The 24,502-nt window shown below is 38.5% G+C and overlaps 1 protein-coding gene and 1 long non-coding RNA gene across 4 annotated transcripts in view; one reads left to right on the forward strand and one right to left on the reverse strand.

Annotated features, from left to right (window-relative positions):
* The window catches only part of LARS2 (leucyl-tRNA synthetase 2, mitochondrial), a 207,372-nt gene that overhangs the window by 163,000 nt on the left and 19,870 nt on the right, over positions 1–24,502 (forward strand). For all 3 annotated transcript variants that reach the window (XM_001379440.3, XM_016426424.2, XM_056800229.1), the window contains 5 exons: positions 15,025–15,125; positions 17,153–17,335; positions 19,158–19,327; positions 22,177–22,254; positions 24,194–24,305. In XM_001379440.3, coding sequence (XP_001379477.1) covers positions 15,025–15,125; positions 17,153–17,335; positions 19,158–19,327; positions 22,177–22,254; positions 24,194–24,305 — 644 coding nt within the window. The remainder of the gene's footprint in view (positions 1–15,024; positions 15,126–17,152; positions 17,336–19,157; positions 19,328–22,176; positions 22,255–24,193; positions 24,306–24,502) is intronic.
* LOC103093261 (uncharacterized) lies at positions 15,480–18,093 on the reverse strand. Its single transcript, XR_473554.3, has 3 exons — positions 17,907–18,093; positions 16,996–17,161; positions 15,480–16,300 (listed from the first exon to the last, which is right to left on the reverse strand). It is a non-coding gene; the product is annotated as an uncharacterized LOC103093261 (long non-coding RNA).

The following is a 24,502-nucleotide window of genomic DNA, read 5'->3' on the forward strand; positions in this document are numbered from 1 at the left end:
GCCATGATTCCCAACCCCTTGCATGCATTATCCACTCGTATTTGTTGAATGAACAAATGAGATATTTTAAATTTGGGTACAGGGTTTTTGTACTTTTGTTATTTGTGGTTTATTAATATTTAGTGAGCAATTATTTTGATTTATAAAGAATAGCCACATTTCTAACTGTATGTTTATTCCATTTCATTTTATGGCATGTGTTTTATTCTGTTAGTGTTTTTTTTTTCAGTTGTATGAAGATTCAGTATACAGAAATTTGCTTTACAACCAATTTTGAGGAATGCATCTAGCCTATAGATACACCTAAGAGCTTTATTTTCAGTGATAAATTTCATAGGATCATAGCTAGAAGGAGTCTCAGAGGGTATCTAGGCCAACCCTCTCATTTTACAGATGAGGAAATAGGCCCAGGGAGGGGAAAGGACTCAACCAGAGTTGTCCAAGTAGGGTACGTCAAGAGTTATATTGGGCCCAGGTCCTCTGAGTGTAGAACCTGTACTCTTTCTACTATACCATTCAGTTTCGTGCCAGTAAGTAATTTATTTTAAGTACATAAAAGAAATTAAATAGTTTTCATGAGCCTCTGGGGAAGAAAATTAATAGACTTTTATTTGATCAATATGTTTTTGGCAAAAACTAGTCCATCATAAACAAGTGAAAATTGCTTACTTTCCTATACTCACAATTTAGAATTCAGCCTTTAAGACTGTCAAACTTTCCCAAAAAGCTTTTAACCTACTAAAGGTAGAGAAGAAAAAGAAAGAATCATGTTAATTCTCAGTGTGTAGGTGTACGCTCCCTCCTCTGGGTAGATTTGTACCTGGAAAATGTGTGAGTATAAGTGATTACTCAGCTTTATAATTTCAGGGATATTTTATCTTCGTTTCTGATTCATCTTCCCATTGGGAACAGTTCCTGGTAGGACAGCTTTCATTTTCTCTGCCCTTCACATCGCTTTTTCAAATAATTATCTCAAATGCATCACTTAAATGTAGGTGGGAAGCTCCCTATTTGCCTCAAGTCTAGCAGGGGATTCTTTCATCAGTTGAATTTTTGCAGATTGATCCGCCCAGATTGAAAATGGAACCTGTCATTTGTGTTTGCTACCACCAGGTGGCTATAGTTGCCCTGATTTGTCATTTGACCCACTAGGTTCTTCCCAGAGACATAGTGAACCAGGATGGCATCTCTGGTGCCACGAATAGAGGGAGAGCTTTGGAAACTGCAAGATCTGAGTTAAAATCCTGACTCTGACCCTGACTAGCTCTGTGTTGGTGGGCAAATTGATCCTCTCAAGACAGCCCTCTAAAACTCTTCAAGTTCCAGAAGAGGTGCTGATCTGTTGGGGTGGAAAGCAGTTCCCACACTGGGAGTTGCCTGTATGGATAAAATTCTATCTGGGCCCATAAATACTTTAAATAGAAGGATTGCTCTTTCTGAAATTAGCTGAACTTGTTAAAAATGCATAAAACACTTCTAAAGGAAATATACCCAGGTATAATTTGGTACCTTTCTTACTTGTTCTTTATGGTCAGGACTTCCCTGTTCCTTCTCTCTTTTCACTGTATTTCTTCAAAAAGAAAAACATTTGGGGTCTTTCCCTCACTTACAAAGAAGTAAAAAACCATGCATGTACTTTGCTTTATAGTTCTGTGGTTTCATTTGAAGTGAGTCTTTTTTTTTTAATAAATCTTTACTGTCTGTCTTAGAATTGATATTAAGTATTGGTTCCAAGGCACAAGAGTGGGAAAGCCTAGACAACTGGGGTTAAGTTGCCCAGCATCACAGAGCTAGGAAGTGTCTGACAAGATCTGAACCAAGGATCTCCTCTTTATGCCTGGCTTTCTATCCACTGAGTCCTGAGTTGCCCCTTGAAGTTATTCTTCAGTCTTTCCTTCACAGCTCTGAGCAGTGTTTTCTTTTCCTTTTTTTTTCCAGATTATATGTTGATACAATTTTTTTTTTTTACTAAACCCTTACCTTTGTAAAGATTAAAATTTAGTGATATTGGGGAGACTGAGGCAGGTAGAAATTAGTTTCTCTCTGCAAGGAGTATTATATTTTTTAGAGGTTTATTAAGGATTAAGGATTAAAGAAAATACAGGATAAGAAAACACGTGTCCAGGCCACAGAGAGGCCTAGACACAACCTCACCTACATTATGGAAAGAGTCACATCTCCTCCAAAACGGAAGTCCAATGGAGAGCTAAAAGCTTTTGCAATCAGGTTAAATACCTTCTCAATCTCAGCCCAGGTGAGATTACAAAGCATTCTGGGAAAGTGGAGCAAGGAATTGTGGGGATTGAAGTCCAGAGTTCAAGTCCAATTTTACACCTTCTGCCTTAGAATCAATACTAAGTATTGCTTCCAAAGCAAAAGAGTATTAAGGGCTAGGCAGTTGTCCAGGGTCACATAGCCAGGAAGTGTTTGAGACTAGGTTTGAACCCAGGTTCTCCTGACTCTAGGCCTGACTCTCTAACCACTGGGCAACTTAGCTGCACCTCCCAATTATTTATGTGTGTGTATGCATACAGTGTATATATGTTACATGTAATATGTATATATGTACGTGTGTGTATATACTCATATAAAGTCCTTACTTTCTATCTTAGAATCAATACTGTGTATTGATTTCAAGGCAGAAGAGTAGTAAGGGCTAGGCAATGGGGGTTAAGTGACTTGCCCAGGGTCACATAGCTAGGACATGTCTGAGGCCAGAATTGAACCCAGGACCTTTCATCTCTAAGCTTGGCTCTCAGTCCATTACCAGCTGCCTCCTCAATACAATTTTTAATAGTCATTTCTGACATTTTATGATCCATCTTCCCTCTCTGCCCCCTCCCCAAGACAGGTAATTAATATGATATAGGCTATACATACATTATCATACAATACAAATATTTCCATGTTCAATATGTTTCAAAACAAGACACATATTGCTTACATTAGAAAATTTCACAGAGGAAATAAAGTGAAGAGTATATATTTCAGTCTGCATTTGGACTCTGTTTCTCTATGGCAGTTGAAATCCTTTTTCATCATGAGGCCCTTCGAATTGTCCTGGATCCTTGCCTCATTGATAATAGTTGTCATTCTCAGTTGATCATTGTACAGTATTGTTGTTACTATGTACAGCATTCTCGTGGTTCTGTTCACTTTTCTTTGCATCACTTCATAGAAGTCTTTCCAAGTTTTTTTGTGATCATCTTGCTCCACATTTCTTAGGGCACAATAGTATTCCATTACGATCCTCTACCACATCTTGTTGAGCTCTGTTCTCTATTTCACCAACGACAGAAATAAGTGCTGCAATATAAAAAAGGCAGCATCCCCAGTTTCCTACTGCTAGCTCTCTTCCCTCCATGTCATCTACAAGAATGACACAGATAGCTTTTTATTTCGCTATTAAAGTAACTCCCATGTAGTAGTTGCTAGAAAATACTGATTATTTAAAACCATGCCGTGCTTAGAAATAATCTAGCTCCCTTCCAAATTTTCATTGGGTGGCATGGTGACAAAAAGCTATTATGATTCCAGTAATAATGATAGACTTTAGAGCAACCCAAGCGGTAATTCTACCCACGGACATCACCAGATAGTCAATATTGAAATCACATTGATATATACTTTGTAGCCAAAGGTGAAGAAGCTCTCTATAGTAAGTTAAAACAAAATATGGAACTGGCTGTGGCTCAGATCTTGAGCTTCTTATTGCAAAATTCAGACATAATTGAAGAAAGTAGGGGAAACCATCAGACAATATGGCTATGACCTAAACTGTGTCCCTTATGAAAAGGAAGTAGAGATGATAAACAGATATAAGGGGTTCAGTCTGGTAGATAGAGTGCTAAAGAGCTATAGACGAAGGTTTGCATTATTATACAGGACATAGCAACAAATATCATCTCCCCCCCCCCCAAAAAAAAGAAAAACAAGATAGCAAAATGACCGTCTGATGAAGTTTTACAAATAAATGAGGAAAAAAGGAAAAGGAAAGAACACATCCAATTGAATGGATGATTTCAGGAAATGACAGGGAGGGATAAGACCTTCTTAAATGAGCAATGTAAGGATATAGAAGAAAACAATAGAATGGGAAAGACAGGAGTCCTTTTAAAGAGATTTTTAGAGATTAGAGATGTCAAGGGAACATTTCATGCAAAAATGGGTCTGATAAAAGAAAAAATGGTAGGGACTTAACCGAAATAGAAGAGGTGGCAAGAGTGTACAGAAAAAAACTATACAACGGTGTTGATTTAGAATCTTGAACCCTAGAGACTACATTTCCCACAATCCCCTTCTCCTTTTCCTGTTTGTGTGGCTCTGTACGTGGGAGGAGTTTTGGGTGCTTTTTCTGCCCATTTGATCTCTCTGGTTCCATGGTGGAGGAGGGAGGAGAGGTTTTTGTTGGGGTTTTTTGTTTGGTTTTGCTAGCCTTACATCCTTATACTTCAAGATAAATATTTAATAAACATAATTAAATATAATACTTGGAGTACTGGATATTAATTTTAATCTTTACACAAGAAAGAATTTAATATCATTAATATCCACTATGCTGTGGTTACTGATCTAGAGACAGACATCCTGGAAAATAAAGTCAAGTGGGCCTTAGGAAGCATTGCTAACAATAAGGCTAGGAGGGGCAGCTAGGTAGCTCAGTGGATTTGTGAGTTAGGCCCAAAGACAGGAGGTCCTGGGTTCAAATGTGACCTCAGACACTTCCTAGCTGTGTGACCCTGGGCAAGTCACTTAACCCTCAAGCCTAGCCCTTATAACTCTTCTACCTTAGAACCAATACTCAGTATTGATTCTAAGACTGAAGGTAAGGGTTTTAAAGACAAACAAAAAAACCAATAAGGCTAATGATGGAATTCCAGCTGAGCTATTTAAAATCCTGAAAGATGATGTTGTTAAAGGGCTGCACTCAGTATGCTAGCAAATTTGGAAAATTTAGGAGTGGCCACTGGATTGGAAAAGATCATTTCATATCCCAGGCCTAAAGAAAGGCAATGCCAGCAAATATTCAAATTATCAAACAATTGTGTTCATTTCATATACCAGCAAAGTTATACTTAAGATTCTGCAAGCTAATGGGAAGAGGGTAGTAGGAGGAGAGGGAAAGAAAATGAATCATGTAACCATGGAAAAATATTCTAAATCAATTAATTAAATAAAAATTTTCAAATTAAAAAAATGATTCTGCCAGCTAGGCTTCAGCAATATGTAAAAATTACAATTAATATACAATAACTTAAAATATTATGTTTTATAGTAAAAGATTTATTAATAATCACTAGACAAAACAAAATAAAACCACTGCCCATGACTAATCTACCTGTTCAAACACTCTGGATCTTCTGGCACAGCATGTGGTCTGTGCAGGCATCTTCATGGCACCTTCTCCAAACAGTTCACTTTCTGGATTCATAGAGGTAGCATGTTTCTTATCCTGAAATTACTCTCAAAAGAATTTACAGTTTGCATTATAGCATAATAATACACCCCCCCCCCCTTGAGGAGAATATTAACAAACACAGGGGTCACTCAGGGATACATGGCCCAGGTATGAGTTATATGAATCGCTTGGCAAAGAAAATTAAAAGCATCAAGAAATCCAAATAAAAGAGAAAAAATAACTTCTGGATGAAATATAGAATATCACAAGTCTTATGTGCACTGACTTAAAATATTATATTTTATAAGATTTATTAACGATCACTAGAAGTAACAAAATTAAAAGGTAACAAAATAAAACCCTGGACCCATGACTAATCAAGAATGAACTTTAGGTGTGGTTGATTGAACTGAAGTTTGGTTGAACATTTATTTGTAAATGTACACTTTTATGCCAAAGGGACTGTCCCTAATTTGGCTTTCTGTCAATGCGCCTAGCAAAACATTGGTTTTGCTTTCTTTCTTTTTTATTTCTCCCTAACTACTGTAATTTCTTCTTAGAAATTGAATATTGTATACATCTATAGTTAAAAGTGTTTAGGACCACAAGATGATTATGTTAAATGATCAATGGGAAGACTAGTCTCCCAATGATCATCAGGGGGGATTGTGAATTTTTAAAATTACTCCACCCTACTCAGACATGCTTTAGGGGAAGATAAAAGTTGTAAACTCCTGATTGAACAATGAAGGTACTTAACTCATACCTTATAGCGAAGCTAGAACCTTAAGATAGGTCTATTTTTAGATCTAATACAAAAAGGTGTTAAGTACCTGTAAAGGTTAAATTAGTACCTAAAAGTTCAAGTAACTTACAAAAGACAAGCTTAACAAAGAGGTGTGAAATACTCAGAAGATTTAATCTAACCAGAGAAGGTGAAAACCAAAGAAGGTGAAAATGAAGAATGGGCAGTCCTGGAAAAAAGCGTCTACTGTGATTGGTAGATGTGAAAATTTAGTGACATAAGAGAAAAATCTCTTTAAAAGGAGACGAAGGAACACTTGAGGGACAATTGAATTCAGTTACAATTGAATTCAGTTTGGAGAGTAATTTCAGTTTGGAGTGAAAGAACCCAGCTTGGAGACAATCTTGTGATGAGTGAAAAAGACTGACTTGCTCTCCCTTCGACTCAAGCCTAGGCCATTTTTGCCTAGGCCTTTTTTTCTACTACTTGGCTCAGCCTGAGCCAGGGCAGTATTAATTAATTCTCTCTCTTTCCCTTAATTCCTTCTCTCTTTATTAATTAAAATCTCCATAAATCCCAGCTGACTTGGGTATTTTCATATTTGGGAATTTCCCATGGCAACCACTTATTTTAAATGTTAAGTCAAAACACTAAAAATTATCCTTACAGTTTTGGCATTTACACAGCTTGATTTACCAATGTCACTGACAAGAAGCAAAGAGAGCAAGACCAGGAACTCTACCCAATTTATCCTTTGTCTATGTCAGCATGTAACGACAGGAAGTTAGTGGGCTCCTGAGAAATGTAGTTCAAAGGCACAAGATTTCCAATCATACAAATATATGAGCTGAGAATTACCAGCAGTGGAGGCTGATTTTTGAAGAAGCAGAAGAACTTGAGACCAAATTGCCAACATTCACTGGATTGTGGAAAAACAAGTGAGTTCCAGAAAAAACATCTCCTTCTGTTTCCTTGACTACACTAAAGCCTTTGACTGTGTGGATTGCAACAAAATGTGGCAAGTCCTCAAATAAATGGGAGGAACAAATCATCTTATTTATCTCTGAGCAACCTGTATGTGGGTCAGGAAGCAACAGAACCAAATGTTGAATAACTAATTGATTTAAGATTGGGAAAAGAGTATGTCAAAGCTGTACGTTGTCAACTTATTTATTTAACTTATTTGCAGAGTACATTGTGTGAAATGCCAGGCTAGATGAATTAAAAAACAGAATTAGGTTATCAGGAGAAATGTCAACAATCTATGATATCTACCACTTTGTTGGTGGAAAATGATAAATGAAAGGAAAAGGATAAAGTGTAAAAGCTGACTTAAAGGTTAGCATCAAAACACTAAGATCTTGGCAACTTATCCCATCACTTCCTAGCAAACAGAGGGAGAAGATATGGAAGTAGTGTCAGATTTTACATTTTGGGGCTCAAAAATTACTTCTGATGGTGATTGCAGTGATGAAATTAAAAAATGCTTGCTCCTTGGGAAAAAAGCTATGGAAAATCTGAACAGCATACTAAATATTAAGCAAAGACATCACCTTGTCAACAAAAGTTTGCATAATCAAAACTAAGATTTTTCCACTTGCAATGTTATGATGACTATAAGAGTTAGACTATAAGAAAAACTGACCACCATAGAGTTGAAGTTTTCAAATTGTGCTAGACAAGGCTTCTGAGAGTCCCTTTGACAGCCAGGAGAACAAATCAGTCAATACCAAAAGAAATTAATAAATCCTGTTCATTGAAAGGACAAATGCTGAAGCTTAGTTAAATATTTTAGCCATATAATTAGAAGACAGCACTTATTAGAAAAGACACTAATATTAGGAAAGATTGAAGACAAAAGGAGAAAAGGGTGACAGAGGATGTTATATATGTACATATATATAATGTCATGGAAATAACAAACATAAGCTTGGACAGACTGTGGAAGACAGTGGGAGATAAACGAGCCTTGAGTGTTATGGTCCATGGAGTCTCAAAGAGTCGGGCATTACTGAACAACTAAATAACAAAAGATTTTAGAGCTAGAAGAGACACTGGAATTCACTGATTGTGGCCTCCTTATTCTACAGAGAAAACTAAGGCCCAGAGATGTTAAGGGTTTTGCCCAAGGTCACACAAATACAGTATTAAGGAGCAAAATTGGGATTCAAACCAGTTTTCTGATAACAATCTAGCATTGTTTCTAGTACACTATGCTGTCTCTTTATATAAACTTTACTTCTCATAGAGTCCCAGAAGCTCCTCTCAAAGAGAACTTATATACTGATCAACAAAAGATTTTAAACATTTTAAAAGCATAACCAAAGATTTTTCAGGTGATACATGGTCAATTGAAAATATCACTGACCTTGGAGTCAGAAAACATTATTTTTTCAAATCCACTCTGCCTTTTGCTACCAATGTGACTTTGGATGGTCTTGGCCTCCCTGGATTTCAGTTTCCCCATCTGCAAAATGAGGGGATTAGACCTAGATGACCTCTCACGTTCCTTCTAGTTCTCTAGAATCCTATTAAATAGGGACCACTTGGTAGGATGGTTAACCCATTTCTATAATGTTTATCATTAGACCCATGTTACCATGGGCATTTTTGATAGAACCTTTTCTCTGAGGAAAACTTAATTTGCCTGGTTTCTTTTTAGTAGGAAAAATAAATAACCTCAGTTCTGACACGATATTCAGTAAACGTATTTAAGAGAAACCACTTGGACCAGAAATCAAATTAGGAACCCACTCAGGTATAGAGAAGCACAGGCCTAAACATATTTCAGTACTTTATATTACTTTGTCTTTAAAGTTTCATAATCTCCATTTTCAACTGCAAATACATGTGCAGTGGCAGATGTTTTTTGTCCTGCATACCTAGCAATATCATTGAATAGAAGTGGGCTTAGCTGGGAGCAGAAAAGTTTACATTTGCATTTGGTCAGTGAGCTCAGAGCAAAAACAAATTTTTCCAGCTTCTAATGAGTTTTGCCTGTTTGAATTTTCTACCAACTTTTACCCTCCACCCCACCCCTACAAAAATTACTGAACTATGAGGCTCACTTAGACTTGCTCATCTGTCACTCCTTGCTCCTAGGAGATGAAAAATAACTGGAATTATGAGAAACACTTTCAGTATCCCTGGATGTCTCCTGTTGGTTTATGGTTATGATACTTTGAAAAAAAAAGGCAAATGATTCTCATCTTGTAACACCAGAACCAAAAATCTATGTCGGTAAAGAATTTTAACTATGTGCTTTATGTTCTAAGATCCCAGAGTTAGCCAGTGGAAACTTGTCTCCCAGTAAAAATAGTTGGCAAGGAATAGGGTAGTGGTTCCCAGTGTGATTGACTTGGCAGGAGGCTACCCTTTGGCCAGTATCCTCTGCCTTCCCTTCAGTCGTTATTGCAAAGGGTCAATTCCTGTTCCTATTCCTGTAGGTAGATAGGAGTGAAGGCCCTCGACTTAGATTTCCATTTCTTTAATAGAAACAAAAATTCCTGCCAAGATGAATCCTTGTCACTTTTTGCATTTAATTCTTCAGTTTACAAGAAAAATCTGGTGCCTTCAGGTATGAAATTTGCCAAATTGAAATGCACAACATTGGGTGGTTTTCCTTTTTGAAGAAGGAAGTTGACCCTCAGTTGTAGTGATTGTTACAATCCATGGTCTGCTCATCTTGAGGACTTTTTCACAATCAATTACCTCTGATCAGAACAGGAGGTTAGCTATCTGTAAAGAGAAAATGAGGTTTTATTAAAATCTTTCAGAATCTATGAAGCCTCTTCAGGGCCTTTTGACAGAACTCCTAAACATTGGTTGGGATGGGTGTTATCACATAGTACATTGACTGTGCTACCATTTCAAAACCAAGAAGCCAGCAACCTCAAGGGACCCATTTAGAAAAAATGGATAATACATTCACCAGAAGCAACCCATGTAAGCATCTTTTTGTTGGGCTACAAAATTTTGCATGTTCATGTTAAAAAGGAACATAAACAAATTCACCTTAAATATGAAATAAGTCCGGATCTCTTAGAACCTGCCAAATGAAAAGGTTGAGATAAACGGACTCTTCCATCTCTAAAAGCCTGAGATTCAAAGATGAGCTATTTAGTCACACACATTGTCCCTTTTCTATAGTCCATACCTGGGGATGGGGGTTGTTTTTAAGGTCAAGCTCTTTTAAAGTATCTTAGATGGGAATGCACCATGAGTTTTGTAAATGAGCAGATCAGCTATTGGTGTACATAAGCAGTATTAATACTATTGTCCTTATTATCTTAAATAACATGATGTGAATTTTAATATCCTTTTTATTAGTTTCAGATAGTGTTCTCTGAATTACAAATATGCCAACCCAGCTATAATTTAAGTACTTTCAAACCTCAGAAGTCACTCTCAACTCTTCTCCCTTATTTACCTCATTCAATCAAATCATGTTTCTACCTCCGTAATATGTCTCTTATCTGCCTCCTTGTCTCTATTCACACAGTTTGGTCCTTCCTTTATCACCTCTTGTCTGGACTATTACAGTAACTTCAAGCTTTGGCTCCCTGCACCCAGTCTTTCCCTTCTCTGATCCATCCAATACAGCTTACCAATTGTTTCCGAAAGTACAGTCTAACCACATCATTCCCTGCTTAAGAAGCTCCTCTGTTTTTATTTCCCCCTGTATCTAAACTCTGTTTTATTTAATTTTTCAACTCACCCTTTAAATGGTGAATTTAACAATCATCAGCAAACAGATATTTCAGTATGCAAAGAAGCATAAGGAAGGCTTATATAAGAAACCTTGAGCTTCAGGTATATTGGGTAATTTATTGAAAAAGAGAGAATATGTTGTGTATGTGTATATATATATATGTATATCATATATACATACATAATGTATATATGTACATTTGTATGTATAAAATTAAACACCTTTTTGCATGCCAGGCACTCTGATAGACCCTGTGAAGATTCTGTGTATATATGTGTAGCTGAGTAGTTACATACCTGCTTTCTTTGTTTTTTGTCCTTTTCTGCATTTTGTTTTGTTTTCTGGGCTTTTAAAAACTGTTTTATTAATACCATTTCAGAGTGTGTCGATCACTACTGTATTAGGGAATTAACTTGAGGGTTTTGTTGATGGAAAGATCAGATCAGCCAACCTCCTCTCTCTCCTTCCCCCCTCCTTTTCCTTCCTCCCTCCTCCCTTCCCCTGTCAGTTGGTTGTTCAGTTGGTATTACTGGAAATCAGCTCTGAGTGAGTATCTCGATATATCAGACAGATAACTCTCTCTTTGATAAGTTTAAACAAGGGGTTTTATTTAGGAGAAGGGAAAGGTAAGGAAGTTGATGGGAGAGAGGGTTTGGGTTTCCCTAATCCTACAATACTCCTAAATTGAAGAATAGTGGAATAGAGTCTTTGAATTGGGAAGATGGCTAACAAGTTTGAGGATTTTAATCACTTGAGTCTTGAAGGGAGAAATCAGTGAGAGCAGGATCTTTTTAGTCCTTACTCCTTCTTATCCCAAAAGCAAGAGACCTGCTCTCTGTTTTACTGTTCCTTGCTTCAGCCCTCTTTCCTGGTCACCATTCCATTACAGAATGCTTTCCTTGATTGACAGCTCTGCAGACCTTGTTCCTTCAGCTGTGCTGCAGGCTTTTTCCCATTCTCTCATCCATACTACCCACTATCCTACCAACCCCCATTAGAATTGGAATTATGGCAAACACTTTCATTATCCCTGGTTGTCTTCTCTTGTCTTCAGAGGGTTTTATAACAAAATTGTATAATCTAGGAAAATAAATCAACACATTGGACACATCTGAGAATGCCAATCTCATTCTATATCTAGTTCATCCTCTCTCTGTCAAGAGGCAGGAGTTATGTTTCATCAACCATCCCTTAAAATCACTATTATTTGATGCTTTGATCAGAATTCTGAGATCTCAAAATTGTCTTCCTTTATGTTGTTGTCATCACATAAATTATTCTACTTATTTCACTCATTATCAGTGCATACAGGTCTTCTCATGCTTTTCTGAATCTTTCATATTTATCATTTCCTCAGGTGAAAAAAATATTCTATTATATTCATAGACCACAATAATTTTCAGCCAGTCCCTAATTAATGGGCACCATTTTTGTTTCCAGTTCTTTGCTACCACAAAAAATGCTGCCATGAATTTTCTTCTACCTCTGAGGTCTCTCTCTCTATCCTTGATTTCCTTCTGGCTTAGACGTAATAGATACATAAGTGGGTCAAATAGAAATCCAGTGACTTGAGAAATAGTCCCAAATGGTTTTCCAAAATGATTGAACCAGATCATGCCTCTACCAACTGTACATTAGCATGCCTGTTCTACCCAACCCCTCAAAGAGCAACTGTTTTCTTCTCTTGCCATCTTTGCCAATTTGAAAGATATGAAGTAGAACCTCAGGATGATTATCATTTGTATTTCTCTTATCGTTAATGATTTGGCGGGTCTTACAGCCCTTCCCAAGATGTCTCTGCACATATCTTAGAGTAACCTATTCATGTAGATATTGTCTCCCTCATCGGAATGGAAGCTTGTTGAGGAACTGAATGATTTTTGCACTTTCTTTGGAACCTGCAGCACTTAGCAGTGATTGCAAGGCAGTGAATACTTGTTGGTTGACTCTCTAGCTTACATCTCTAGATTTGTTGCCCATTGTTCTCCTTCATTCACAATACATTCCAGTCAAAATGATGTTCTGTCCTTCTTGCCTGAGGCTTTGCTCAGGCCATCTATCCCCACCCCTGCAAGTACTTTCTCCTTTGCCTTCACTTCCTAGTCTCCCAGGCTTCCTTAAAAGCACAGCTCACACATCCTCTCTTGAAGGGAACCTATTCTGATCTCCCCAACTGCTGATGCCCTCCCCTCCAAAAATTACTTTATACTTAATTTTCTATGTAACTGCTCTTTCCCTTAGGTATAACATAAGCTCTTTGAGGTCAGGGACTACAGATTTTTGTCTTTGTATCTTCAGTGTCAGGTGCATAGTAGGTGCTAACAAATATTTGTTGAATGAATTGATTTGTAAGAATTATGAAATAAATTGATTTATGAGATTTATGTAGGACTTTCATCTAAACCCAGCTCAAATTATTTTCTGGCTTTGATGATTCAGAAACCCAAAATAAGTCCAGCTTCTAGAATCTGAAAACCAATCATAGTTGAGATCCATGTGCCTCCGGAATGCAGTCTTCATACTCTTATCTGGTTTAGAGTGGTACACTTTAACCTCTGGCATCAAGAACCTTTGGCATCATGAGAGACAGGAAGGGGAGGACCTTCCTTCAGGGAAGACTTGTTTATTTTGCATGGGTACTCTTGCTGAACTTTTTACTTGGGAGGTGAGGGGGGTACTAACAGAGTAGTCATTCATCTGCAAAGAGAACCTTCCTCTTTTATTAATCTGTCACCAGGCTGGTGAGAGGGAGGCAAAACCTGGAGGGTCTGGCACCAAGCACAAGGAATTACTCAAATGAGTGGTGTATTGCATTAGCATCCTCTCACTACTATAATTCTTTTCTCCCAGCTCCAAATCCCCCCACCACCTCATCTCCAAGAAGAAAAGAAAAAAGGTGAGGGAAAGAAGGAGACCTTCATATAGAGCCTGGAAGATCACTTGTTAGGGATGTTGGAGAGGAGCCAGCCTATTAATGCCAACATATAAAATGCTAAGAGATAAATTACTTTTGTCCAAATGACCCACTCCCTCTCTTACATCTTTCTCCCCCTCCCCAATATTCCAGTAAAAAGTTTCATTTTTAATTGTCTCTTTTCACATCACTAGTATTAAAAGAACAGTGGCAACTGGCAGGTCATTCAGGCTCACTCCTTGTTCAGAATCATAACCTGTCTAAATGAAGTGGCATTGTAAAGCAAAATGAGATGCCCATTAAATTGGCAATGAAATTCCTTTGATTTCCATCCTCAGAGTTGGGTTCCTGCAAGTTGGGCCTCTTTGAGGTTAATTGCTTTAGCGTCTCAGTAAAAACCATCCCAGTTAGTGGCCTAAGTCAAGTAAAGTAACTATGTTTGCATATTGAAAGGTACTGTCATCCAGATGAATGTCAGAACTGTGGGTGCTGCTCTATAAAAGCAGCTGGTAATTTTTAAGATGTAGAGTTCCATCTCACCCAAACCTGGTGACTCTTTGCTACCTTTTTTAAAAAAGATTTTAAAAATACATATTCTCAGGGAATGTCTCTTCTCCACAAAATAACTTAGGACAGTACATTCAGAACCATTTCAAAGCTAAATTGATTGGACTCATCAAGTGAAAGAATATATCCTTAAATTCAAATTAGAATTAAAATAGGTATGTGATAACTGTTAACAATAGAGGTAAGAGGAAGTGTGTATACTTTGTTCTTTGGTTTTAAATGGCTAGTAAAGTTGTAAGCTGCTTGAGACCTTTTCTTGGGTCCTGTAGAATATCTCATCCCTGACTGGACAGGAATATATTTGAAAGATGCCTGAGAGGCTTGCCCCTTTATTTTACAAATGGGGAAACTAAGGTTCCAATGGGAAAGTACCTTGCTCAAGGTCATACAAACTGTACAAAGCAGAGGTAAGATTTGAGTCCATTCCAATCTCCTCTGCACCATACTGCTTTTCAGAGATGGCACTCCATAAATCCTAACTCTTTGGCTCTGTTTTTTTTGCCTCTCTACATTATGTGAGTCCTTTCATTATGCTTGTGATCATGATAGGCCTTTTAGTGACAATTGTTTGCCTGAAGGCATCATCAGTGTGTACTTGTCTTTGTTTCATAAAGTTCATGTCTATTTTGCTGTTTTTTAAATGTTTGCTTCCAACCCACCAGTTTCCTTTTCCTTTTATCTTTCCTCAGAGAGCCTTTTCATAAGCTGCTGGTTCAAGGCCTTATCAAAGGGCAGACATTCCGTCTACCATCTGGCCAGTATCTGAAGAGAGAGGAAATTGATCTCACTGGTAAGAAGCAATATGGAACATTTGGTACAGGTGCAGCCAGAAAGCCTGAGAAGAAGAGGTGCAAGTCATGAATTTGTGACAACCTAGGATCAAGCTGTGCTGACCTTGCCATTCTTCAGCCTGACATTGTGTGACCCAGCAGAGCTCACTTAACCTCCCTAAACCATATCTTCATCTTTCCATGTGGGGCTTAGTTTCAACCCCTATAGGCATTTCCAATTCTAAAACTATAATCCGAATGAGTAGTCATTTAGTAAGCACCTATTGTGCCAGCCACTGTGCTAGGAATGATGGCTACAAGGACAAAGGAGACAATCCTTATTCTCAGAGGAAATTATGTGTTTGTCATAATATAGCACCCGAATTGATTTAGCAAGATTTTATTGTTTTATTGAGCTACCTCTGGCCAGCACAATTGGACTGCCCAGAAGCATCCCCATCAAACAATGTTTGACAGCCCAAAGGGGGCCTCATTTTGTACAGACCATGACAAAACTGAACAGAAAGGCATCATCATTACCTACCACCAAAGAGTCTCCCTCAGAGGAAAATGAGGTTCCCTAATAGGGCTTTACTTCCCTGAAAGCCCTGGAGAATCTTAAAGTAGCACTTTTTTTTAAGGCATTAGCAGGGCTCAAATAAACCATAGCATAAACACCCTTTCAGTTCCCAGGGCCTTAACCAAGCAACTGAATCCTTTCTCCCTCTCCCATCCATTGTTTTTCCCCTTCACTCCTTACCATTCTCTGTGCCTCAAGGAATATTTATTGATAGAATTTGGGATTGAATTCTTGCCCTAAAACCAAAACAAAAACCAATATTTATATATTCTTTCCTGCTCTTTTCCCCCCAGTCATTTACATGATCATGAAATTAGCTTTTACAGTGAACACAAAGGAAAATGCTGATTAAAGAGTGACTTTGCCACCCTTTTATATTGAAATAATTGTACTTCTTTTATTTGAGACAAATCACTTCCTCTCTGAGCACCATTTTCCTTCTCTATAAATGAGGAGATTGGACTGGATGGAGGTCCCTCCCAATCTGGCATTCTCTGCTTCTCCATCTTGTCATTGCCCCCAGCTCTGCCACATAGGCACAGGTTGTGTGTGCTTTGGAGTTTCTTCATTCATGACCTGAGCTCTTTTCAGTCTCAGACCCTGTGACTCTGATTCCTATAAGAAAAAGGTAGTAGATTAGGAGTAGAATTTTATTTGAAAAAGAACCCTTTTTCATAGTATAACACTGAGAAAAACTTCAAGATATCTATTATCTAAATAGATATCTCTTCCACTTTTCAACTTTCCCCATTATGGTTTCAGTATATCATGGTTCAGCATAAGAAGTTTTAAGACTTTTATTTCTGATTAAAAAAGGAAAATATAACTTAAAAAATTAAATAGGAATTTGAGGGGAATTTTGTGGAAGCCTCAGATAACATGTGAAGACCAGCAGACAATACATAAAAAGATTAAAATATACAGTGTGTATCTATATTAATATAATATATAATATTATATTTTATATATAGTAGTATAAAATATACATGAATACCTAAAATATATGTATAGTATTGCATATCAACATATTTTATCTTTTAATACCATATAGTTTCTTTTAAAATTAAAATAAGTAAAAAGTTAGTTTACCCAAAAAAACCCATAAAAGCCAGCAGATGACATATAAAGGCTAGAAATGTAGAGCTATCTTTAAAACTTTAGTAACTCACAAATGTATATAAGGTACACTTGTATATTTATATATATAAACATTAATATATAAACTGTAAACACCCCATAAAAGAAAAAGAAAAAAATGCAGATTCTTTTCTACTACAAAAAGAAGACCAAAACATTTTACACAACTTTACCAGATTGTATGGGCACTGTGCGATTTGGAACGAATGCCTGTAAAGAGGACTGTTGAAATGGATACTCTCAGTCTGACATATATATCCAACAATCACTTTTTTGTATTGGTTTGACTGAGTTCAGTCTTCCAGATGATATTTTCTTTCTCCTCTTTAGGTTCGGAACCTGTTCATGCAAAAACCAAAGAAAAGTTAGAGGTGACGTGGGAAAAAATGAGTAAATCCAAGTACAATGGAATAGATCCTGAGGAAGTGGTAAAGCAGTATGGAATCGACACTGTGCGGTTGTACATCCTCTTTGCAGCCCCTCCAGAAAAAGATCTCCTGTGGGATGTTAAAAGTACGTCATCTTGCCTTGAAATGTTGTACTTGTTTTGTGAGGTCAGAGATAGTCTTGGAGAGTAACAAGAATGATGAAAGTCCAGCATTCAGGGAGGCAAAGATCTTTTTGCCCCATACCTAGCCCTCAAGATATCGATTTCCTTCAACATTTGCCTCAGGGCTGCTCCAGGCCAGAGTCTTTTCCCTTCCAGAATGAGTCTGAGAAGTCTGGCCCAAACTTGAGTCAACTTCAACCTAAAGGACCTAGCAGAGGAGGTTTACTAGAAGGGAAACTTTCCCAGACCAGCTTCCATTTGTTAAATTTTTTATAGTTGGACTTAATATTTAATTGGTGGTCGCCAGGGATTTAATTTCTAAATCCTAATATGAATTAATAGAGTAGAATGGAATTTATGGTAGTTTATTTACAATAGAGTCTAAGATATAAGGAAGTGAGAAAAGGGGAGAGAGGGAGAAAACTCTGGCTTCCTCTGAGCCAGGTAGAAATTCTAAGGTCCTAATCAGGGAAAAGAATCTCAAGACCTCACACCTCCAGAAAGGCAAGGAAACTAAGTCAGCCTTTCACTCACCATGGTGACCATCTAAAAGAAAAGCAGTCTGAAATATCCTACACGAGCTCCTCCAGGGATCCAGTTCCACAGCCAAGTCCGAGTGCCCGTCTTCCAGTCCCTCCTCAAGTGTCTGTCTTCCATCTTCCCTCCAGCTCCGAATGACTGATCCTTTACTCCAAGCCAGGGTGACTGACTGTGTTCTTCAGTCTTTGTTTCCTCTATTTAAGGACCTTTTTCTCTTATGTCACCTCCCCTAAATTTCACGTCTACCAATCACAGCAGATGCTCCTCTCCAGGACTGCCCACTCTTTCACACGTGGGTCAAAGACCTCCCACTCAATGCATGAAATGGGTGTTTATACCTTTTTTATGGTTAGTTATACCTTTTATGGTTAGTTAACACCTTTTTTGGTTAGTTCACCTTTTGTAGTTAGTTAAAATGGGTAGATCTACTTCAAATACTGAGTTACCACCTTTTGGAGATTAAAATCTAAAAATGATTGTGGATTACAATTCAATCTTCCCAATAAAGGAAGATTCAAGTACCTTCATTGTTGCAATCAGGAGATAACTAAATCCAATCTTCACACATTTCACCCTCAGAAGAAATATACCATCCTTCAGGTTCTTTAGATTACAAATGACTTGACAAGAATAATTCTCCTAGGATTGTTTGGTTCCTGAAGAGACTATATAATAGCCTAGTTTTGTCATTACCAACTGTATGGTCTGAGTATAGAGATAGACTTGCCTAGGGAATGGGAATGGCAAGATGGAAGACCCTACATAAGTCACTAAATTTTTCCAGGCCTCATTTTCTTCATAAAAATGAAGGGTGTCATTTAGGTGATCTCTGATGTCTCTTCCAGTTGTAATGATCTATGATTCAACAGCTTTGTAAGTAAGGAAAAGAACAGAATTTGGGGGATTTGGCATATAGGATGCACTTTGAATGTTGGATGAAAATGAACCTCATTGTAATTTATTTCTATCCCCCTTCTCCATGGTGCATTGTAAGCAAGTGAAAGAACCACTAGACCAAGTGGTACTAATTAGCCTCTAATCTGACCTCTCTGATCCTCATGTCTCTGCTTTATAAAATAGGGACAGCTATTCTTCCACACCCTGCCCCACAGGATGGGCAAGAACATGATATCAAATGGACGTGAACCCTGTACAAAGAGAAAACTCATTCCTACACACGCCTTTTTCTGTTCATTTTTAACTAAATCTCTCTTGTTCTTTCCCTTTTCCTGGTGCTGACCTCAGCCGATGCTCTCCCAGGGGTGCTGAGATGGCAGCAGCGCCTCTGGTCTGTGACAACCAAATTCATTGAGGCCAGGGCTTCTGGGCAGGTGCCCACCCCTCATGTACTGAGTCACAAGGAGCAAGAAGAAGCCAGGAAGCTTGGGGAATACAAGAACTCCATCATCTCCCAGGTTAGCAAACTTTCGGAAGCCCTGATGGGCACAGGTCACAGCCTTGGTGTTTAACTAATTTTTGATGTCTGTAGCCTTCTTAACCAAAAATAGCTTTCCTTCAGTGGTCTCACTTCAAAATAGCCTTGATCCTACCTTCTGCTATTACTTAATGATCTTTAATTATTTTGGCAACCTCAACCATGTTGAGAGCTCTTTTATAACACCTTTTTTAACTTCCCCCCTTTCTCTTCCCCACTCCAGTCAATCCCCCCAACACACATATCATCAGGAGGGAATTTTCTATGGAGAAAATAATATTAAAGTTGCCTTTGAGAAGTAAAACACTCCAGAAGGTCTTAGAACCTTCTCCTTAATTATAAAAACTTGTACAAATATATTTGACTGTTAAAGACAAACAGGCAATTAATCTAAATAGACTTTTGCCAGTTACATTCTGATGATGTTACGACTGCCACTGAAGTCCTACTTCTGACACAGACTAGCTGAGGCATTGCTTTTCTGTTCCATGCCCCCAGGCAGTTCTCTAAATTGGAGAATGACTGATGCCCTCTGGTAGAGCAAGAACCCTTTATTCTTCTAGGCATTCTGTACAATCACAGGTCTTCCTCTGTCCTCAGAACCTAGAGTAGATCCATTGAGTTCAATGTGCTTGGGTAGATCCTCCCAACCCTGGAAGGCTTCAGGTAGCCGCCTAGTAAGAGACTGCATTTTTTTGACCCAAGAACCAACCTGGTTTCACTCAGAGGCATATCACCAGGTGAGCAGCTGAGTGATGGATTATGGAGATGTGGAGACTCAGGAACTCACAAGAATAATTATTAAAATCCAGAAGAGCCATGCTCTTGGAAGGAAGAGAACTGACCCCAGTGAAACCAGAAATCCTTGAAGTATTGAAATATTGTGAACTCATGAATTGTTACATAGTCACAGAATCCCATCTCTGACAGTCCCTGGGTAAATCAGGCAAGCCTCTGAACATGCTGCAGGGGCTTCATTTTCCTCAGACAAAATATGAAGTGTGGTCTAGATGGCTTCTGAGATCTCTTCTCTCTAGATCTCTGATCAGACCTGGGCTGTTAGTGCTGGAAGGGACCTTCATGGCCATCTAATCCAATCCCCTCTATCTTCAGATAAGGAAATTAAGACTCTGGGAAGGGAGAGAACTTTGACCCTGCTCTTCCAACTCTAAAATTAGGAGGTCTTTCCACTGGGCCATGACTTCTGTGAGTCCTGTAACAGCTCATTTCTCCAGATAAGTAACTTAAAAGTGTAGCTATTACATTTTGGCCATAGAGATAATATAATTTCCTAAATAAAAAAGAATATAGCAGTAAATTCAATAAAGAAGTCTTCTAGCCATCTTAACCAGATGGTTTGGTTTTTTGTTTTTTTTTTTTTAAGTATTATGACATTTAGCTGCTTTTAAGAACGAAAAGAAAAAATGTCACAAATTCTTGGAAGAAAGAACTTGAAAATTCTATAGATGTTTCCTTGCTGGGCATGTAGCCCATACCCAAAATTCTTCTGTCATCAAATTTAAGTGGAAAAAGATGAAAGTTGGTTTGTAGATATGCTGATCCAAGCTTTTAAGTTAAACCATTTTTTTCACATATATGGACCCAAATATACAATTGTATCAACGTGGAAATATTTCTCCTTCCTATCCTAAAATGGTTCTGTATTCAGGAAGGCTCTTTATGCAATGATCCTTCTTCAACTCTCTCTTTAATGTTCAGTGGAAGGTTACAATAATTTAATAACCTGAGTGATGCTTCAGCAATTATTTCATCATTAAATATTTATTTTCTGTGCTCCAAGATTTTTAATTTCTTAATACAGTGGACTTTGATGTTTTAGTGAATTTCACAACCTTGAATTTTTCAAAAGGTCCTGCTAAATACTAACAACATGGCAATGGGTTCAAGTCAAGAACACATATGATACCAGTGGAATCATGCGTCGGCCACGGGGGGTGGGAGGGAGGAAAAGAAAATGATCTTTGTCTTTAATGAAAAATGCATGGAAATGATCAAATAAAATACTATAAAATTAAAAAAAAAAGGTCCTGCTAAAGGTGAGAGTGGACAGAAAAACAACAACCAATATTTCATCAATTTTAATATTCCTCTTGTTTTGATTCCAGGTTTCCTAGATAAAGAATATTATCTTAACGTGATTGCAAATAATTTAAACCATGTGGTTTAAGAACATCCATTGAAGGATTTCTGTCAAGGGATATCTGAGTGACCACATCTTTGTTGTTAATTGTATTTTTTTCAGCAACAGCTTCAGGCCACCCAAATTATGGTTCACAGAGTTCTTGCTTACTAGCTAGTCTCTTAGATTAGCTGTTTTGGGGTGCTCTTACACACTTACTTGACATTATCTCCCCTTCATACAGACCACCTGCTAGCCAAATTGGCTTACTTACTAGTTCTCCTTCTAATCTAGCCTTCCCTTTCCCATCTCCAGGCCAAAAGTGAACTCCCTCTTCATAAAACCCTTATCTTCCCAAGGAAGGCAGTGGCTTCCAAACACGGAGATAGATATTCAAGAAATCAGATCAGGCATGTTTGAAGTTGTTGGAGAGGGCAGGACAGGATCAGGAAATGACTGGTTGTTGGTTAGATAATCAAGTTATTGATTTATATCATCAAAGATCCCATTTATCCTAATATAACATTTTTAAATAATCAAGAATTCCATAAAAGGTTTGAAATACATGTCAGTGGGGGGAGAATACAGGGTGATAAAGGCTCGAATCTCCCAAGACTTGAAATACAGAATTCTGTAATGAAATAAAAAGTCATTTTAGTGATAGTGAATACCTTCATTTTCACCTCTAGGTAACTACCCATTTCACAGAAGATTTCTTATTGAATTCTGTGGTTTCTCACCTGATGGGACTCAGTAATGCACTCTCGGTAAGTCTTCTGACTGTTCTGACTCCCTCCTAGCAGCTGCAGTGAGCATCCCCCAACCAGCCAGCTGCCTGTGTGAATTGCCTTGTGGCCTCTGTGCTCTGCCATGTCTCAAGTTTGAGAACGAACTTGAAAGCACTGCGCTTTGGCTTACCTGTGCTTAGAGAGGAAAATGGTGCTGGAGTTCTGACCTTCCCTGTGGTGTTAGTGAGCTCTTAGGAATGTGTGACATGCAATCACTTTTGTTTGTTTGTTTAATCCTTATCTTCTGCCTTAAATAGAAGGATACGGGTGAGGCAATTGGGGTTAAGTCACTTTCCCAGTCACCCAGCTAAGAAGTATCTGTGCCAGATTTGAACCCAGGACCTCCCAATTCCAGGTTTGGTACTCTATCCACTGGGCTACCCAGGTGCCCTAACATACAGTCAGTTTTATCGTTGTTTTTTAATGTGTCCCTAAGATTTTGGAGTGCTTTTGAGGCATGTTAATGTGCCCCTGCCTCTCTAATGAGTCCCTGCTGCCAGGACTGCTCCAGAGGCCCTCAGGCAGAGGCTGAATGAAGTTTCGGTTAGGAGGCTCTGGGGAAGCCATTTTCATTCAGGCCTGAAATACACCAAACAGCTAGGAAATTCTGAAATAAAACAATAAGTGAAGTCTGCCCTTTAGTAGCTTTGTTAAATATACATAAGTAACAAATCAAACTGTCTGCTTCTAGTTTGAAAAGAAAGGAAAAATTATGAAAAAATGCAGGGGCAGCTGGATGACTCAATGGCTAGAGAGTCTGGGGGTCCTGGCCTCAAATCTGGCCTCATACACTTCCTAGCTGTGTGACCCTGGGCAAGTCACTTAAACCCCATTGCTTACCCCTTACCACTCTTCTGCCTTGGAACAGATCCTTAGTGTTGGTTCTAAGACAAAAGGAAGGGTTGTTTTGGTTTGTTTTTTTTAAATACCTACATAGAATTAGAATTAACTGTAATGTTGAATCACTAAGAAGCACATTTATAAAAATAATAGGATTTTTAGCTTTAAAAATGTGCTACATGTATAATCTCAACTTAATCATAGAACTGCACATTTTTTAAAGTTGGAAAAATCCTTAAGTGGCCAATTCAGTTTTTTCATTTTATAAATAAGGACATTGAACCAAGTTTTTTTGGGGGGGAGGGTGGGGAATCATGTGACTTGTATAAGGTGACAGAGCACACACAGTATTGGCTGTCCTCACTAACACTATGTATTTTTAGACTTTAACTGGACCAGAGAAGTTGTCTCTGAAATCAGCCTGTTAGCAGTGAGCTGAATTCTGCCTTTACAGTTCTCAGTAAAATGGTTGTTTCTCTCCACAGCCTCTGTCCAAGCTCCCTGTGCAACTTACAAAATGAAATAGACTTGTCAACATAGTTTTCCTTTCCCTTTTTGTGCAGGAAATAATGTGCACAGCTTTTAAGTTTCGCCAAAGGATCCTAATTATTAGAATCCCGAGGGAGATCTCCGAGGCGTTCTAAGTGGGTCATGAGAATGACTGAGCGGGGTGTGATGCTCGCATGAGCACTGCTCCTCCCTTGGACCGTATCGGCGTCACCCATCTAGCTTTCTCCCTAGCCGCCCCCACCCTGGATGTGCCACCTGATCACTTCTGAAGTGAGCAGAGAACACCAAGGGAAGCAGAAGGGTCTCCTTGTTTCTTCTTTTACTTCCGGCAGCAGGTCTGGATGTCAAAGTCTGAGGATGCCCAAGAGGCTTTCTCTATGGTGGAGGCTCAGAGCCAGGCCCACAAGGCACATCCGAGTGCACGTGGCATGGGAAAAGATGGAAAGCACCAGAAAGAAAGGACTGCGAGGCCGAATGGGTCCCTCATCCCTTGGTCACTGTGTAGTGAATCCTTAGTGACCAATAGCTTCTTGGGGTTTTATGACCTTGTTTTCCTTCTCTTCCTTAGCAAGCTTCTCAAAGAGTCGTTCTACACAGTCGAGAATTTGAGGATGCCTTAGCCGCCGTCTGTGTAATGGCTTCACCATTGGCCCCCCACCTAACCTCGGAGCTCTGGGCAGGTACTGGAGACGTTCATAGTATTAGCAGGAACCTCCAAAGGACAGAACACGTTCATGACCTCGCGTGCAGTCACTTTCTGTCCTCCAAGTGGAACTTAACAGTAAGATCCTGTGCTGGGTGCCTCCCCAGCAGCATCTGGCTTCACAGCCGGAGCGGACTCTGGCACGCGGGAGCCGGGCCCCTGTGGGAGGACAAG

This window comes from Monodelphis domestica, chromosome 5, assembly GCF_027887165.1.
Source record: "Monodelphis domestica isolate mMonDom1 chromosome 5, mMonDom1.pri, whole genome shotgun sequence".
NCBI classification, from domain to species: domain Eukaryota; kingdom Metazoa; phylum Chordata; class Mammalia; order Didelphimorphia; family Didelphidae; genus Monodelphis; species Monodelphis domestica.